Source organism: Neophocaena asiaeorientalis, unplaced genomic scaffold (assembly GCF_003031525.2).
Source record: "Neophocaena asiaeorientalis asiaeorientalis breed wild unplaced genomic scaffold, Neophocaena_asiaeorientalis_V1.1 scaffold317, whole genome shotgun sequence".
Taxonomy (NCBI): Eukaryota; Metazoa; Chordata; class Mammalia; order Artiodactyla; family Phocoenidae; genus Neophocaena; species Neophocaena asiaeorientalis.
The window spans coordinates 2677343-2696212 of NW_020173114.1; the positions used below are offsets into that span (position 1 = coordinate 2677343).

Genomic DNA, 18870 nt, shown 5'->3' on the forward strand with positions numbered 1-18870 from the left:
TGTGCTCAGTGAAAACTTTTTGGATTCTTTCTATTTTGTTTTCTAGGAATGTATGGTAAATAAATTCAAGAAAACATCTATTCGTAAGCAACAGACAAATAATCAAACAGAAGTAGTCAAAATAATTGAAAAAGATGTTATGGAAGGTAAGTATTTAAACAAATTAATTTAGAAATTACTTATATATTTTACATACCATAACCTATTTCAGTGTAAATGATGCCCATTAGAGCAGGGATCCCCAGCCCCTGGGCCATGGACCAGTACTGGTCTGTGTCCTGTTAGGAACCAGGTTGCATAGCAGGAGGTGAGCGGCGGGCAAGTGAGCAAAGTTTCATCTGTATTTACAGCCATTCCCCATCGCTTGTGTTATCGCTTGAGCTCCTCCTCCTGTTAGATCAGCAGCGGCATTAGATTCTCATAGGAGCTCGAACCCTACAGTGAGCTACGCATGCGAGGGATCTAGGTTGCACGCTCCTTGTGAGAATCTAATGCCTGATGATCTGAGGGGGAGCTGAGGTGGTGATGCTAGTGCTGGGGAGCAACTGCAAATACTGATTATCATTAGCAGAGAGGTTTGCACAGAGACCATAATAAATCAATTGCTTACAGACATATCAAAACCCTATCAGTGAGTGACAAGCAAAAACAAGCTCAGGGCTCCCACTGTTTCTGCATTATGGTGAGTTATATAATTTCATTATATATTACAATGTAATAGTAATAGAAATAAAGTGTACAATAAATGTATTACATGAAACATCCCAAAACCATCCCCCCCTCCACCCCGTCCATGGAAAAATTGCCTTCCATAAAACCGGTCCCTGGTGCCAAAAAGGTTGGGGACCGCTGCAATAGAGTGATATAGTACATAGTCATATGTGGTAGGCCTGATTGGGTTATCAGAAATGGAATCCTTTGATTCCTGTTCTCATGCTTACAAATTTATCACTACCTGCCCTTACGTCTTTCACTTCATTTCCTTCATAGAGGAAAACAGCTTTGCCTCCACATGGAAGATACAGTTGTCCCTAGGTTCCAAGAGAGATTGGTTTCAGGACCTGCTTCGGGTACCAAAATCTGCAGATGCTCAAGTCCCATAGTTGGCTCTCCAGTGTCCATGGATGCAAAAGCCATGGATACAGAGGGCCACCTGTACTTCTGTATGTCCTCTGTCTCTCTTATCCCTTCTCATAAGCCCCAAAGGAGAAGAAAAAAACATAGACACTAGTTCCTCTAAAACCTGCCTTTCTGTTTAAACAACCACACTTCTTTAAGCATAGTCCACACTGGTCTCTCTTTTTTCATTCTCATTTATTACTTTACTCACAGCAGACAAGTTTCTGCTACCATTAGTCTACTGAAACTGCTATGACAGAGGTTACCAACACCAACTTCAGTATGTTCTTTTGAATCATTATCTTTCTTCTGCAACATTTTCCACTGATAACTGTATTCTTTGTGAATCTGTTTCCTCCCTTGGTTTCTGTGGTATCTCAGTGCCCTGATGTTTTCTTTATTCCCTTGTCATTTTTTTTTTTGTTTGTTTTTGTTTTGCGGTACGGGCCTCTCACTGTTGTGGCCTCTCCCGTTGTGGAGCACAGGCTCCGGACGTGCAGGCTCAGCGGCCATGGCTCACGGGTCCAGCTGCTCTGCGGCATGTGGGATCTTCCCGGACCGGGGCACGAACCCGTGTCCCCTGCATCGGCAGGCGGACTCTCAACCACTGCGCCACCAGGGAAGTCCCCCTTGTCATTTTTATTCTTTGTGCTTTTCTTTCTCTACTGAGCTTTTGGAAGTTGGTATTTTTCAGTATTGTCAGTCCCATTATCATCTCTCTTTATATATCTTCCTGATGAATTAATTTACATACAGAGTTTAAATCAACATCTATATGTTGATTATTTATAGACCTATATCTTAAGCACAGTTCTCTTCTAACTCTAATCTCCTACATGTAACTGCCTACTGATATCTCTCTTTAGCAGTCTCACAAAATGAACATATCCAAACAATTTATCCTCCCCTTGAGCGTCCTCCACCCCCAAAAGAAAGCAAAACAAAAACTTAACAAATATCTCCTCATTTATCTTGGAAAGTGGCCCCATCATCAAAACCAGAACTTTGAAGTTAATCTTAGTACTCACCTTTACTATGTCTGTAGCATTGTGTTCTGTCGGTTCTATCTTTTAAATATGTACCAAGTCTGTTTCTTTATTTCCTCTTTAAATATTGAATTTGTTCAAAGCTTTATCTGTTCTTTTGGCAGTTTCAGTATCCTTCTAACCAGTTTCCTTACTTTTAGTCTTTCTTATCTTTAATTTTACTGCATGATTTTATTCCTTCAGGAATTTTCAGTGGCTTCCCCATCCTCCACAGAATAAAGTTCAGATTCCTAGACATGGCACACAAAGCTGTTCATGATCTAGGCCCTGCTGTTTTTCCCTGTCATCCCTTCTTTATAGTCTGTGCCCCAGCCATATTGAATTACTTGTAATTCCTGCAAAGTGCCATTTTCTCTTATATCCTTCCCTTGCATAGACAGTTGTCTTTATGTATCTGACAGAGATTGGTTCTAGGACTTCCCTGCAGATAACAAAGTCCATCATGCTCAAGTCCCTTATATAAAATGAGTGTAGTATTTGCATATAAACTATACATGTCCTCTTATATACTTTAAATCATCTCTGGATTACTTATGATACTTAATACAATATAAATGCTGTGTAAATAATTGTCAGCATGGAATTCTGCTTTATGCAACTTTCTGGAATTTTTTTTTTAATATTTTCTACCTTTTTATTTTTAAATATATATTTTAACATCTTTATTGGCGTATTAAATATTTTCTATTTTAAAAATTCAGCCATGGGGCTTCCCTGGTGGCGCAGTGGTTGAGAGTCCGCCTGCCAATGCAGGGGACACGGGTTCGTGCCCTGGTCCTGGAAGATCCCACATGCCGCGGAGCCTGCGCGTCCGGAGCCTGTGCTCCGCAATGGGAGAGGCCACAACAGTGAGAGGCCCGCATATCGCAAAAAAAAAAAAAAAAATTCAGCCATGGTTGGTTGAATCTGCAGATGTGCAACCAGCAGATACAGATGGTCACAGTAACTAGTACCTTAAAATGTTACTTCAAGAATGAAATATAAGATCATGGGGATCTTTTTATTGAATTGAAGCTACATGTTGTCTACTGTTTTCTTAATCGAATGACATGATAAGTTCAGTTGCCCAAAGGAAGAGCCAAGTCAATTTTTTCAACTTAAAAAAATACATGGTTCTTTAAAAGTGATATAATTCCAAGGAGACTGGTGTGTTCCCAACAGTTTTTCATGTGCAGCGTTTAAAGAAAATTCCTGTGAATATACATATAACTTATTAATTTAACATATTTACTGAGGTCCTATTATGTGTCAGGCACTGTTGCTAAGAGCCAAACATGCAGTGATAAGCCAGGTAGCCAAAGCTGCTACTCTCTATTGGGATGTGCAGAAATCAACAAAATAGGTGTTAAAAGCATATAAAGTAGCCTTCACCTGTAATACACCTCAGTCACCATTTTTAAGATCTAACATATGTTTTTGTTCCTTATGAATACAATTTTGACATATTTTTACGATCCCTACCCACCCACATTCATAAGCATGGAAATTCTTATTTTACTAGAAAATCAGCTTTTTTTTTTATATATTATATTTTTGGGGGTTGAACTTATAGACCTCAGAGCATCAGTGTATATAACATGATTAGGAAATATAATGTAATTATACTTTATAATTTTAATCTTTTATCCATATAGTTTTCAATCTATATATGCAGATGAATGAGATATGGCAAAAGAACTCTACCCATATACTCTGATCCTTTTTTTGGAATAAGGGGCATAAATAATCATGGAAATGAAATAGTGAAAACTTGATTTGTCAGAAGTATGTGAATCATTACTTTTCTTATTAATAGTTGTATTTCTTTTGTAGGTGTTACTGCAGATGATCACATGATGAAAGTAGAGACTGTTCACTGCAGTGCTTGCAGTGTGTATATCCCTGCTTTACATAGCTCAGTTCAGCAGCACTTAAAATCTCCTGATCATATCAAAGGGAAACAGGCAAGTTTTAATTTGTCTTATTGAAGTCATTGAATTGTTCATTAATCCCTTATTGCTGTTTAAAGGCTGTTGTTTCACACCTACCTACTTGTGTACAATCCAGTTACTCTCATGAGTGAATTACTGTAAAGGTACTTAGTGTGATATAGTGGTTAAGTGTAGTATTGTGGGCTCTGGAGCAAGACTTCTCTGAATCCTGGTTCAGCACATACATGTGTTAAGCAAGTAATAAACTTTTCTTTGTCTAAGTTTCCTTATCTATAAAATGAGGATGGATAATCTCTCTTCTCTTATGTGACTGATTAAGGATTAGGTTAATTAAAATATAAAAGGCACTTAAAGTAGTGCCTGGCACATAGTAAGTATTCAGGAAATCATAGCTGTTGAACGTTTTTTTTTTTTGTTAACATTTTTTTAACGTGGTACAAAATGATTTTATGAGTGTGTGTTTGTGTATTTTAGAACAAAAAAGAAAGACTTGATTATAGCATACATTTTGATGACTGGGAAAAATAAATTTAAAAAGTAGGATTACCAGTTACTATGTATTGTTATGTTTTTAGTAGAATTTACTCAAAAATTCTAGGAAAAATTTACTATTTTCTTCTTGATTAGTATATTTCTGCTTCTGTGTTGGTTTTATTTAGTCAAATTTATTTCAAATAAAAATATTTACTTTGTGAGAAATTAGTTTATTTGAAAAGCAAATTTAAAAATTCAAATATTAAAGACTTAAGTTTTAAATAGAGCATTCCTGAGTCTTAAATTCATATTTTGTATTGACGTGAACCTCATTTAACTCAGATTTTTTTAGCCACTTTGAGCATGTACAATCTTTTTTTAAATCTTTGTCCTTTCTCTTTTTTGATATTCCCTTGACACCTTTCTGGCAATTAGACATTCCATTTTATTACCTTTCCTCCTTTGTATAATACATTCTTGTACTATTTACAGCCCAGAGAAAGACTAATTACTCTAGCAGTATGAAAAATTAGTCTTTCTTTTTTTTGATAGCATGAAAATGAATAGTTGGAGTAGCTGGGGCTGGGGGAGTTGGATGTAGAGTGAAAAGGAGAGAAAGCAACTGTTTAGTAGACCCAGACTTAGAGTGTTTAGTGACTAAGTGTTTTTTGCTGAAGTTGATTGGCTTTTTGAATCTTCATTGTTTTAATTCATAGATGATTTAGATTGTGGTCACAGTAGCTGTTGTTGCTTTATAGCTTAATTTGCCAGAAAATAAGTTATTTAATACTAAGGATTCGAGCATGCAGTCATTTTAATTAAGGAAATATTTTTCATGGCATGGCTTTCAAGTATCTCTGTGTTCTGTTTTTCATAGGCTTATAAGGAACAAATAAAAAGAGAGAGTGTCTTGACTGCTACAAGCATTTTAAATAATCCAATAGTGAAGGCGCGATATGAACGTTTTATTAAGGTAAGATTTTAGTGCAAAAACTTTAGGTTATATTGTAGTATTGTAATAGTTAAATGATGATATGGTAACTCTTTGTGATGTTTAATATAGTACAAAATGAGGAGAATTTTACTTAATATTGTACATATAGGTAAAAAAATACCTTTTTTCCTAATTATTGGGATTTATTGGGGGAGGGAGCAGTAAGCCATTCCTTTCTCATCGCCTTTCTAGCTCTGGGTCATTTGAGAGATACACAGGAGTCTGATAGAAGACCCAAATGTCAGACCCAATATTATCCTTGATTTTTAAAAAAAAGAGTGATTTGGTGGATATGTCTTAGATAGTCTAGTATTTCACTCTTAGACAGACTCACCTTCCCCCAACTTCTGTTACTGGTTCAGCTGGACAGCAACAGGGTTCTCCTAGTCTATCACATGGCATAGAACAGAGTAGAATGTACCCTTTCTGTTGCTAAGAAGACGCAAAAGAGGGTCTTGATGCCCAACTCAATCCCTTCTTTCCCCTCTTTTGGGTCTTCCGAGCAAAGAGAAATTCCAAAGAGGAATGATGTATCCAATTTGTATTTCTTTTTCTAAGCATACCAATTAGATAAGTCATTCCTCTTCCTTGTGTTCTGTTTTTCATAGGAAGATCAGATATGTTGCTTCAGAAAAAAGCTCCCTCATAGAATCAGGAGGCCAGGAGGAAAGAGGTTTGCTTCTCATGTTAGGAAACTCAGAGGTGAACAGTTAGGTATACCTGGCCTACTGCATCTCAGGATTTTTGACATATATTATTCCAGTAATCCTTCTTTATATATTATGAGTACTTATTGTATAAATAAGAAACTTATTATTCAGGAAATTAATAGAAATTTTTAAAGGTTAGTTTTTGAGTCTTTATAAAATAATACCTCATTTAAAATCATCCTGCACTGAAGTGAGCCTGTTATGTTGAAGATTTACAAAAGTGTTATTTACATTAGTAACTAAATATTTTATAAATTAGAGAAGTTTTATTTTGGCTCTTGTGATTAATAGGTACTATTTGATGATCATTAAATTGTTATATATGTGTATCTAATATAAATATATATATTTAGTGATCATTAAATTATTCCTCAACCAGATGACTTCCAGGCTGAATAAATCTCAATTCTTTCAGCTTGTTCGTGAGGGCCCTGTTTTCTGATTTGTCCAATTTGGCACTGTTTACTGCACTCCTGACACCACTTTTAAAAGGTGAATGCAGCCCTAATTGAAATCCAATTTTGTGGGAGATATGGCATCAGAAAGATTAAAGCACCATAGCTAAATTAGGAAATATTAAATTTTTTATCCTTGCTGTATCATAAACTTTTGAGAAGTTAATGGTTTCTATTGATGTATGAAAGTAATTTTTAATGAGAGAAGAATACAAATTAGAATTTCTATGTAGGGTTTTCAGGCTACACTTTAGAGTCACTTCATGGAATGGGAGACATCATTAAGTGGGAGTGTCTTGCTCATGTGCATCTTGTGGAGAAAGTACCTGAACTGAGGAGAACTCTTCTAGAACCTTGTTACTCCATATGATCTAAGGATCCAGCAGTATTGACATCACCTGGGAGCTCATTAGAAGTACAGTTCCAGTTCATATCCGGGCCTGTTGAATAAGAATCTTCATTTTAACAAGATCCCAGTTGATTTATATACATGTTAAAATTCAAGACGCACTGGTGTCACATGACTCAGTGATGTCCTTTGTCCAGCATTTTTTGTCCAGCATTCCTGTCTGCTCTGTTCCCTGCTGTCTGCTCTGTTTCTAGCTGTTCTAGATGTCTGCAGAAATCCTCTGCTCATAATCATCTCTGGTCATGGCTTTAAAACACTTTCATCTGTAAGTGCTCTCAGAATGACAAAATACCTTTTTTAATCTGCCCCGTGAAATAATCAGTTCATCAATTTCTCCCACTTCTCCAGCTATATCATCTTATTCTGCCTTCACTCCCTGGCCTGGACACTCATGGTGAGCCCTTACGACAATGCAGTGCTGCCATTCTAAAATTCTTTACTTAATTGTTCTACCACTTACCAGTTCTAACTCTGCCATTTATGGTTAGCTTTACTGTCTTTCTTGCTAAAAATATCATGGAATTATGCCAGTACTATGTTTGCCAGATTTTCACTGCAATTCACAATAATTTTACTTATTATCAGTCAATGTAACATGCTTCCCGTAGTGACTATTTCAAACTTTCCACTCTTCACATATCCGGATTTCATTCTTACTCCCTTCACTTACCATATTCTTATCTCTTCTCTTGCTTTAGGGAGGTTGGACCGTTAGATGTGAACTCTATAACTTTTCTCCTTTTTACTTTAGAATTATGTATCTTTTTTCTCACCCTTACTGTTGTCTGTGAAGGAAAACACTCTTTTTTTGCCCTTCATCTGTGTTGTTGTTTCATCAGTTATCTCTCTCCTTGCTTTCATCTAATTTTTTTTCCTGTGTATTATCTTACTATTCTTCCCCAAAGAGACATGCTTCTGAGTTCCCTAAACTAAAAGTGACTTGACTTTTCCTAGACTCTAGCCCTTCTTATCTTATCTCTTTTCTTACTATCATATTTGAAAAGGTAATTAACCTGCATTATGCTCTTTGCTTCCTATATATTATTCACTCTTTAATATTTCCCAATTGAAGATGTGTGATTAGAATTCCCTGTGAAGCTAAAATCAAATAAAAAAGCTACCCAGGCCCCTTATAAAAGACCTACTGAATTAGGGTTTCTCAAACTTCTCCGATAAAGATCTCCCTAAGTCTTTCTTAAATATGCAGATTACCAGACTTCTTTCCTGGACACTTTGATTCAGAAAGTTTAGGTCTGAAACTAATTCAGGAATTTGTGCTTTTAGCAAGAACTCCAGTACTTGATTAAATTAAAATATTGGAGTATGGGGTCTGGGCCTGTATGTTTTGAGAGCTTAGGAGGAAATTGTGCAGATTCATTCTTGGGCAGTCATTGCTGTCCAACTTCCATTTACATCATACTTTTGAAACTCTTCTTTCTAAGATTACTAGTGACTTAATTTTCAAATAAAAAATTTTAACATTTTATTGTTTATTATTTTAAACATACAAAAGTAAAGGGAATAGTATAATAAATCCTTTAAGTACCCTTACTCAGTTTAATATTTATCAGCTTTAGTGAACTTTTTCAGTTCTTTTCTGTTACCTGTTTGAATCATTTGACACTGTTGATCTGTTGACTTACTCTTGAAACTTTGTTTTGCCAGATATTTTACTATCCTGGGTTTCTTCCTGCATTGAGTATTCCTTTTCTAACTTCTGTCCCCATGTACAAGCCTTTTCCATAGGTTTTATTCTCAGCCCTTTTTTTCTACTTACTTCCTCAGCCCTACCCTGGGCTTTCCTATATAAGACCTGGCTTCACTATTCACTCTGTTCAGGCAATTCACGAATCTAAATATCTTATTTTGAAGTCTCTTCTCTTTTTTAGTTGCAGATTTATCGTTGCTTATTGGACATTTAGACATCATAAATTCCAATTATATATAGCATATACCTGCTTCTCTTTCCCCATCTTAATTTATCCATTCTGGTAATAGTGTCACTACATCTTTTACCCTTTCCTTTCCTGGGCTATTAGAGTAGCCCCCTCACTAGTATTTCTTCTCTTGCTACTTCCATTCATCCTGCATCTTCCTACCTGGGATATCTTAAAGTGTAGTACCATCTTATACTTTCCTGCTTTAAAAACCTTCATTGCCTCTTCATTTCTTACATCATTAATATAGCCTTCTAATATGTTCCAATTTATGAGACATCATCCAGACACATAATTTAAGTATTTAAATAAATTAAAATATTAAAATTGTATCTGTGAACATTTAGTGAATTAAAGATGTCTGGTTTTTTTTAAAAAGTAAGGCATGATACCTAATACGTTTCTGATTTTCATTTGAGTTTTTAAAAGTGCTTGATTTTCATTTGAATTTTGTAAAGAGAACTTGTAACAGTAGTGCATTGAATATTGATGTAATTAAGTAGAACATAAATCTTCATCTGCTTTGTTTTATGGAGTATAAAGTAATGACTTCAGGAATTTATATACCCACATTGGTATGAAATAAGTACTCAACAAATATTAAATGAATTTGTTATAAGTTGAAATTAAAAGTTTAAAATATTGTTTATTTTTAATGGTATAGCAAATAAAAATCTCACTGATAAAAAATGAATGTGCTGACTTTAAAAGCTATTGTTTTTCATGTTTTTAGGGTGAGAATCCCTTTGAAATTCAAGATCATTCTCAAGATCAGCAAATAGAAGGAGATGAGGAGGAGGAGGAAAAGATTGATGAACCTATTGAAGAAGAGGAAGAGGAAGAGGAGGAAGAAGAAGAGGAAGTGGGGGAAGTAGAGGAAGTAGAAGAAGTGGAGGAAGTAGAGGAAGTGGGAGAAGGTGGAGGAGTAGAAGGAGTGGGGGACACAGAGGAAGGAGGGGACGTAGAGGGAGAGGGGGAAGTAGGGGCAGTGGAGGAAGGAGAGGGAGAAGGAGAGGGAGTAGGGGAAGTAGAGGAAGAAGAAGCAAAGGAAGAGCCTGTCAGCTTCCCCGTTGACCAACCAGAAGAAAATTAAATATAAGGTATTAGTCAGTTTTAAAAGAAGCTTTAAATTTCTGTCCCAATGAGGAAAAGGGTAAGAATATCAGTAGTTTAAAATGAGAGTTAACACCCATGTTGCATGCATTCCACAGATTACAATTCGTTTTATATAATTTCTAAATGTTTGGCATTTGTTTAATAAAATGAAGGTAAGACTATTTTAGTTTAGTTTTTATAGCTACCTAACATAGATTCAGTAAATTGTTTGTATAATTTTTAAGCTTAATTTTTATTACTTTATTGGTGTTGAGGATAACAGATGTGTATTGTTAGTGTATCTATTCTAATCATTTGAACTTAAATGCTGCTCTTGGGAGTGTATATTCAAGTATGCATTAATGTTTTGAATACTTACCCTAGAAGAGATAAATTGGGCAAGTATTTTGTGCTCTGTGTATTTTTTTACTGCATTGGACATTGAATATAGTAATTTGCGTTAAGATACGCTTGAAGCCTTTTTGTGACCATGTTTCCCTTTGTAGCAATAAAATGTTTTTTACAAAAACTCTCTCCCTGGATTAGCAATTTAAAATGAAACAGAATTCATCAATTAAATGAATATATAAAATCAGGGTTTGCCTTAATGTATGAGTTCAGCTTATAAGTGTTTTAAGATAATTGGAAGACTTGAATTAAAAAAATGTACTTCACTTTTTTTTAAGTATGATTAAAATATTTTAAAACATGTTTCAAATAGAAGTCAGTCTGTAACTGACCTTTCTATATTTGTTTTAATTCATTCCTTTTCTCTGTGCCTGTGTCAGATCTTGAAATCTTCTTGGAAATACATTTGAATACAAATAATTTTTCATAGCTTTATTAGTTCTTTTGTCATGCCTGTTTTTGGCTGAAGAAACAAGAAGCAAGCTATCACTTTTTAAAAAAGAATTACTTCTCTCTTGAATCTATCTCTCCTTTTTATAGCTTGTATGCTTCATACTTAAAAGAGAAAATAAGATTGATAGATTATTTTCAAATGACCATCTATGTCACTAAAAAAAGTAGTGCTCTTATTTGAATCTTTACTCTGGTCTCTTTTGAGAGGGGGACTCTTCCAGTGAAATTATCTTCTCAAAATTTTAAGGCATTGAATGGATGAACGTATGGTTATATCAAGTAATTTTAAGGCATTAAGGGGATGAATGTATGGGCATTTGTAGAATTTCACAGATAATTTCTCTTTTGCCTACAACAAAGCTTTTAAAAATAGATTTTTGAGGTCAATTTGGGTTTATTGTTGTGGGCTAGATTTGCTTATCTTTAAGCTGGGAAAATCCAGTAGACGTTTATATCCACTTGTAGGGATTTGGAGCCAAGTAAGAGAAGTTTAGTTGAAAACGGGAGAAATTTGGATCCTATCTAGGAGTCTGTATTTACTTAAATAGGCTGCAGAGAACCTTTGTGCTCAGGAGTTCAGATTTTAAAGCTAATAGGATTTGGTGGACCTTCCTGTTTCTCTTTTATTTTAAAATTTGGAGGAAGGGCTAAGGTAAAAGGAGAATAGATCCCTTTGAGATTAGAATTGCAGGCAGCCCTCTGTATTCCCAGGTTTCACATCCCCAGATTCAACCAACTGCAGATCGAAAATATTCGGGAAAAAAGAATTTCAGAAACTTCCTAAAAGCAAAACTTGAATTTGCCAAGCACTGGCAAAAATTTACATAGCACTTACATTTTATATAGCACTCACATTGTAATTAGGCATTAAAGTAATCTAGAGATGATTTAAAGTGTAGGGAAGGATGTGCGTAGGTTATATGCAAATACTATGTCCATTTTATATAACGGACTTGAGCATCTGTGGATTTTGGTATCTGTGTGGGTCATAGAACCAGTTTTGGAACTAGTAGAGTGCTTTAAAAAAAAAAAAAGTGTCCCAAGTAATTTGATTGATATGTGAAACTTTTGGAATTCTGCATAACAAGAATCTGTGTAACAGCTTCTAAGTAAATGTTTTAGAATGAGAGATGAAGAATATCTAAGTATTAATTTTTTTTTTTATTTTTTAGCAGGCGGACTCTCAACCACTGCGCCACCAGGGAAGCCCCTAAGTATTAATTTTTGTCGGAAATGTAAAAACCTTTATTCAGACTAGCTTATTTGCAGGGTATTAATAAAGTATTTTGTTATTGTACTTTATTCAGAGATTTAAATTTTATATATCATCAGATAATTCGTAGATGGGCAGTTTAGTTTGCTGGCAGACTAATTTTTGTGATCCTTAGTGTTTATATTTTCAATATTTTTGTGATAAGGATTTATGTAATATCTGTAAAACCCTTTCAACTTCTCTTACCCAAGTATTATTTGTTTTCTTTATGAAAAGGCTAAGCATGTAGTTCTAATAACCAAAGAAATTTATATACAACACACACAGTTGTTTAAGCCAGAAGCCTAGGGACTATCCTGTAGTCTTCTCTTTTTATCACTACCTCCAATCTATAAGAAAGTCTATGTTTTCTACTTCCAAAATTTATCTGCCCACTCTTCTACCTCTGCTGCTACCAACCCCAGTTCAATTCACCATCATCTCTTTCCTGAACTATTGAAATAGCTTATTAACTAATCTTGCTTCCACTCTTACCCTGCTAGGATTCAGTTTTCCACACAGAAGTATAGTCTTTTAAAAATGTTAATTCAGATAATGTTAGTCTCCTGAGGTTTTTTTTTTTTTTTTTTTTTTCCTGGGGTTTTTTTTTTTTTTTTTCCTGAGGTTTTTTTTTTTTTGGTTCCCGTACAGTCAGTCCAAACTCCTTATCATGGCATTCAGGCCTGGTTTAGCTTTCCGACTTAATATCATGTCATTTTCCCCACTAGGTACGATGACTTTTTGTTGGTTTTTAATGAAACTCTTGCCTATCTCCAGACCTTTGCATTTTCTGTAACCTATACCTGTCAGCTTTCTTTAGCAGACACTTCATCCTTTCTAACATTTATGGGTACCGTAAATGTTAGAAAAGGCTTTTCTGAGGAAAGAAGGATATTAGTTCTTAGATTTTTGTAAAAGAGTTTGGGACCATCTGTGTTCCAGATGTACTAGATCATATTCTTTGGTGATGATATGTTTTTAACAAATATCCCAGGTGATTCTGATGATAGTGGTCAGTGATTGCATTTGAGAATATTTATAGTGCCTTCAAACAAATTTAAGTGCCTGCAACTCTCATATCAAAGCAGGAGCTTTTGTCCTTTAATAAGCTGATATAAGTTTGGGAGAGACTCCATTATATTTTGCAAAAGCATTGGAATGACCTGTTATAGACTTCTGAGGCGTCAGAAAAGGGCCTTGTTTTTGTTCTTTCCCCTCTTACTGGATTATTTAATTCTTACAAGCATTTTGTAGTCATAGGAATAGTAGTTCTTCCATATAACAAGCTTTCTCTTGTTTCATTCTCCTACTTGAAATCCTTCATTGGCTTTCATTACCAGCTAGTATAATATTCACATCCTTTTAGTGTGGCATCCGTGTTTTGTTTTGTTCCTTGTCTGCTTCTCTGGCCTTATATATCAGCCTTAACATATTTATATTAACTGCCTGTTCCCATAAACATTTTAATTTATGATCCTACTTCAGGAGACAGGAGTGGTTCTTAGAGTTGCCAAGACTATATTATAACATCTAGATATTATATTTGTATTTTATAATACCACACTATTATAAAATATGCTCATTTATATCTTATATTTTATAGTAGTATAATATATAATTATATAATATCCTTTCTAAGAATGAGATTGAGATAAAAATAACTGAAAATATCTACAGAAATTTGTATCCTAAAAGTCACAGACATATGTATAGATAAAAGAACTAAAAAGGCAGTATTGGTAGTATTACATGTTAAAACATACTTGAGAATTCTATTTTTATTGACAAGATTGTTTTTACTATAGAGATAGATAGTATCAAGTTATCATGTTATTAGACTTAAATTCTTTAACATTTGCTTCACCTACCAAATTGTCCTTGTTTTGAATACAGACTTTTTTCTCTATATATGTAAAATATACATACCATAAAATTTACCACTTTAACCATTTTTGAGTGTACAATTCAGGGGCATTAACGACAAGCAAACTTTTTATTACAGTTTGCTATCCATTGTCGTTATGCTGATGGACAGAAAATGGAGTAGTCATGCTGGCAGAAGTGTTTGGACTTACAGTTCATGTTATAAATTAATAATTTGACTTTATTTGATAGTTATAGTTCCTACCCTGATAGCTGGATCTCTACTTGGCGTGCAAACAAAATCAGGGAGCCTGCAAGGCTGGGGGCAGATTTTTGGCTGTGGTGAATTCAGTCTGCGCTGCCACCATTTGAGGGCTCCTTGGAAGCAGTCATGCTAGTCTCTTCCCACTTTTCTCTCTTGATTTTCCTAGTTATTGTTCATCTGTTTCCGTTAAAAAAAATTTTTTTAAGTTAGTATATTGGGGTAGAGGTGAGGCGGTGTTAATGGAGATGGGAGATGGTCTCCCTGGTGACTGGGAATATGGAAGGGAACTACAAGTAGCTTCGTTATTAGATGAATATAAAGTATGAATTTGGGTAGAGTTCCAGATCAAAATGCATACTGGATTTAAGTTACTGTCTTCTAAAGTTCTATTAAAATTACTGAAGATATACAATGATAAAAAATTATAATAAGAAATCCATAACCACACTGGAAACACAACTAGGGTGCTGTGAGGCATTTCTAGAAGATATAAGGAACCAGATTTTGGTGAAAAGAAGAGAGCTACAGCCACATACAGATGACAGTTAAGGAATTACCTTTATTTTTAGAGGCAGCTGTGAGAGTGGGTGGCTATAGTATGACATTTTTTTTTAAAAAACATCTTTATTGGAGTATAATTGCTCTACAATGGTGTGTTAGTTTCTGCTTTATAACAAACTGAATCAGTTATACATATGTTCCCAAGCTTTGTCAGATGCTTCATTTGCAAGTATTTATTCCCATTCTGAGGATTGTCTTTTTGTTTTGTTTATGGTTTCCTTTGCTGTACAAAAAGCTTTTAAATTTCATTAGGTCCCATTTTTAAATTTTTGTTTTTATTTCCATTTCTCTAAGAGGTGGGTCAAAAAGGATCTTGCTGTGATTTATGTCATAGAGTGTTCTAATTGGATAGTAGAGTTATTTTCACAATGTTGATTCTTCCAATCCAAGAACATGGTATATCTCTCCATCTATTTGTATCTTTAATTTGTTTCATCAGTGTCTTATAATTTTCTGCATACTGGGATAAACGCCCCCCCACCCCCGATCATGGCTTATGATTGTTTTAATGTGCTGTTGGATTCTGTCTGTTAGTGTTTTGTTGAGGATTTTTGCATCTGCGTCCATCAGTGATGTTGGCCTGTAGTTTTCTTTCTTTGTGACATCTTTGTCTGGTTTTGGTATCAGGGTGATGGTGCCTTCGTAGAATGAGTTTACAGATTGTGCATTTCTAAGAATTTGTCCATTCCTTCCAGGTTGTCCATTTTATTGGCATAGACTCGCTTGTCGTAATCTCTCATGATCCTTTGTATTTCTGCAGTGTCAGTTGTTACTTCTCCTTTTTCATTCTATTGATTTCAGTCGTCTTCCTTTTTTTCTTGATGAGTCCTGCTAATGGTTTATCAATTTTATTTATCTTCTCAAAAAAACAGCTTTTAGTTTTATTGATCTTTCCTATCATTTCCTTCATTTCTTTTACATTTATTTCTGATCCGATCTTTATGATTTCTTTCCTTCTGCTAACTTTGGGCGTTTTTTTGTTCTTATGGGTCTTGGTTTTGTATCTTCAGCCAGTCTGTGTCTTTTGGTGGGAGCATTTATTTAATCCATTTACATTTAAGGTAATTATTGATATGTATGTTATAGATTTTGGATCTTTACTATCATTATTCTGAATTGTTTTTTAGGTAGAGTGCCTATTTCCTCTTCATTTGTTAGGCCTGGTGGGTTTTTACCTTGCTCCTTCACCTGCTGTGTGTTTTTCTGTCTTTTCATTTTGCTTATATTACTGTTTGGGGTCTCCTTTTCGCATACTGCAGGTTCATAGTTCCCGTTGTTTTTTGTGTCTGTCCCCAGTGGCTAAGGTTGGTTCAGTGGGTTTTGTCGGTTTCCTGGTGGAGGGGACTAGTGCCTGTGTTCTGGTGGATGAGGGTGGATCTTGTCTTTCTGGTGGGCAGGTCCACGTCTGGTGGTGTGTTTTGGGGTGTCTGTGGCCTTATGATTTTAGGCAGCCTCTCTGCTAATGGATGGGGTTGTGTTCCTGTCTTGCTAGTTGTTTGGCATAGGGTGTCCAGCACTGTAGCTTGCTGGTCGTTGAGTGAAGCTGGGTCTTGGTGTTGAGATGGAGATCTCTGGGAGATTTTCATGTTTGATAGTACGTGGAGCTGGAGGTCTATTGTGGACCAGTGTCCTGAAGTTGGCTCTCCCACGTCAGAGGCACAGCCCTGACTCCTGGCTGAAGCACCAAGAGCCTTTCATCCACATGGCTCAGAATGAAAGGGAGAAAAAATAGAAAGAGAAAGAAGTTAAAATAAATTTATTAAAATAAAAAATAATTATTTAGAAAAAACAATTTTTAAGTAAAAAAAGAAAATACGGACAGACAGAACCCTAGGACAAATGGTAAATGTAAAGCTATACAGACAAAATCACACAGAGATGCATACACATACACACTAACAAAAAGAGAAAAGGGGGGAAAAAATATATCTTTGCTCCCAAAGTCCACCTCCTCAATTTGGGATGATTTGTTGTCTGTTCAGGTATTCCACCGATGCAGGGTACATCAAGTTGAGTGTGGAGATTTAATCCGCTGCTCCTGAGGCTGCTGGGAGAGATTTCCCTTTCTCTTCTTTGTTCTCACAGCTCCCGGGGCTCAGCTTTGGATTTGGCCCCGCCCCCGCGTGTTGGTCGCCGGAGGGCGTCTGTTCTTCGCTCAGACAGGACGGGGTTAAAGGAGCCACTGCTTCGGGGACTCTGGCTCACTCAGGCGGGGGGGGGCGAGAGGGGTACGGATGCGGGGCAAGCCTGCGGCGGCAGAGGCCAGTGTGACGCTGCACCAGCATGAGGCATGCCGTGTGTTCTTCCGGGGAAGTTGTCCCTGGGTCACGGGACTCTGGCAGTGACAGGCTGCACAGACTCCTGGGAGGGGAGGTGTGGAGAGTGACCTGTGCTTGCGCACAGGTTTTTTGGTCGCGGCAGCAGCAGCCTTAGCGTCCCATGCCCATCTCTGGGATCTGCACTGATAGCCGCGGCTCGCACCCGACAAGACAGATTTTTAAAGGACAATAGTTACACTAGTCTCTGGCTCAGAGCTGTTGGTTCATAGAATCCCTCCAAGTGAAAGCCAAACTCAGCTTGCTGTTTGCCAAATGGAGTGAGGCTTCTGATACAGGAGACTCCCAGAGGATATATCTAGGGGCCATCAAAGTGTGGCAGTGCCCTATGTGTTTTGTGGGTACCACAAGGAGCTTTGATTCCTCATTCTTAGAAAACACGCAAACAAAAACCTGGTGGCTGTCCATTTCCCATTTTCCCTACTGACTTCCTCCCCTCTTCCTTGACAATTAGAATGCTAGGTTCCCTGTAATAAAAAACTGCCAGGGAATTGCACTCAGACTGAGAAAATAAACTTCAGGTAACAATAGTGAAAAATCTAGTAGTTGGCAAGACTCCCACTGCCTGTTTTCATATGAATTTTACATTTTTAAAGGGTTGTAGAAAACGAAAACAAAGCATAAATGACAGATACCTAATGTGTCCCTCAAAGCCTAAAATACTTTGCTAACTGGCCCTTTACAGAAAAGGTTTGCTGGTCCCTAGGCTCTCTATATTAGACAACAACCTAGAAGCAAAAAACATTGAAGGAAAAGAGCAAAATGAAAGATAGGCAGGAACCTTAACAAGCAGAAATAATTCCTAGGGAAATAATGCAGGGGAGACAGAACTTTGAGTAAGCATAATTAGTATTATATGTAATAATAATTAGTAATTATAATAATTAGTTTTATATGTTATTCTTGGAAAGTGTTATATATGATAATCTTCAAAGAGATTTGAGAGATTGCACTAATTTAAAAAATGCAAACTTGTGAAGAAGTATCTTGAAAATAAAAAATAGTTGCTAAAGTAAAAATCTCTGTTTTAGGCCAAGTAATTGAATAAACATGACTGAAAATCAAATTACTGACCTAGAATTTTGAGCTAAGGAGTACTTCCAGAATCTTATGAGAAGAGATCAAATAGGTGGAAATAATGAGAAAAGTTAAGAGACATAGAAGCTCCAGGTAAATACCATCCATTTAAAATAAAACTTGGTGAGTTTAGGAGCCATAGAGAGAATTCACCATTGACTATCCAGCATACATCACAGTGCCAGGCGCGTGGTAAGTGATCAGTATTTTCAAGTGAATGAATGAATGCATGTATGTGTGTATGAGTTCCAGAAGGTGAGAACAGAAAAAGCTGAAGAAAAGAAATAATAGGAAAAAAATTCTGATGAAGGACTGATCTCATATTAAAAAGCCTAAGTACTGAGAAAAAATAATGGAAAAGGAGACATTTGAAAAATAACTCCTGACAAAATTTATGTAATGCCAGGATAAAAGATAATCTCAAAATATCTAAAGAGAAACAATTAAAAAAAAAAAAAAAAAAAAAAAAAAAATTTACCCAAAAG

General features: G+C 35.9%; 1 protein-coding gene across 4 annotated transcripts in view; it reads left to right on the forward strand.

Annotated features, from left to right (window-relative positions):
- The window catches only part of ZNF326 (zinc finger protein 326), a 35567-nt gene extending 24559 nt beyond the window's left edge, over nucleotides 1-11008 (forward strand). For 2 of the 4 annotated variants that reach the window (XM_024743610.1, XM_024743613.1), the window contains 4 exons: nucleotides 47-146; nucleotides 3978-4108; nucleotides 5448-5543; nucleotides 9809-10886. In XM_024743610.1, the coding sequence (XP_024599378.1) occupies nucleotides 47-146; nucleotides 3978-4108; nucleotides 5448-5543; nucleotides 9809-10168 (687 nt within the window). In that variant the 3' untranslated portion in view covers nucleotides 10169-10886. Of the gene's footprint in view, nucleotides 1-46; nucleotides 147-3977; nucleotides 4109-5447; nucleotides 5544-9808 lie in introns of all 4 variants that reach the window. The other 2 variants (XM_024743608.1, XM_024743609.1) reach the window with 2 other exon arrangements.
- The last annotated feature ends 7862 nt before the right edge of the window (nucleotides 11009-18870 follow it).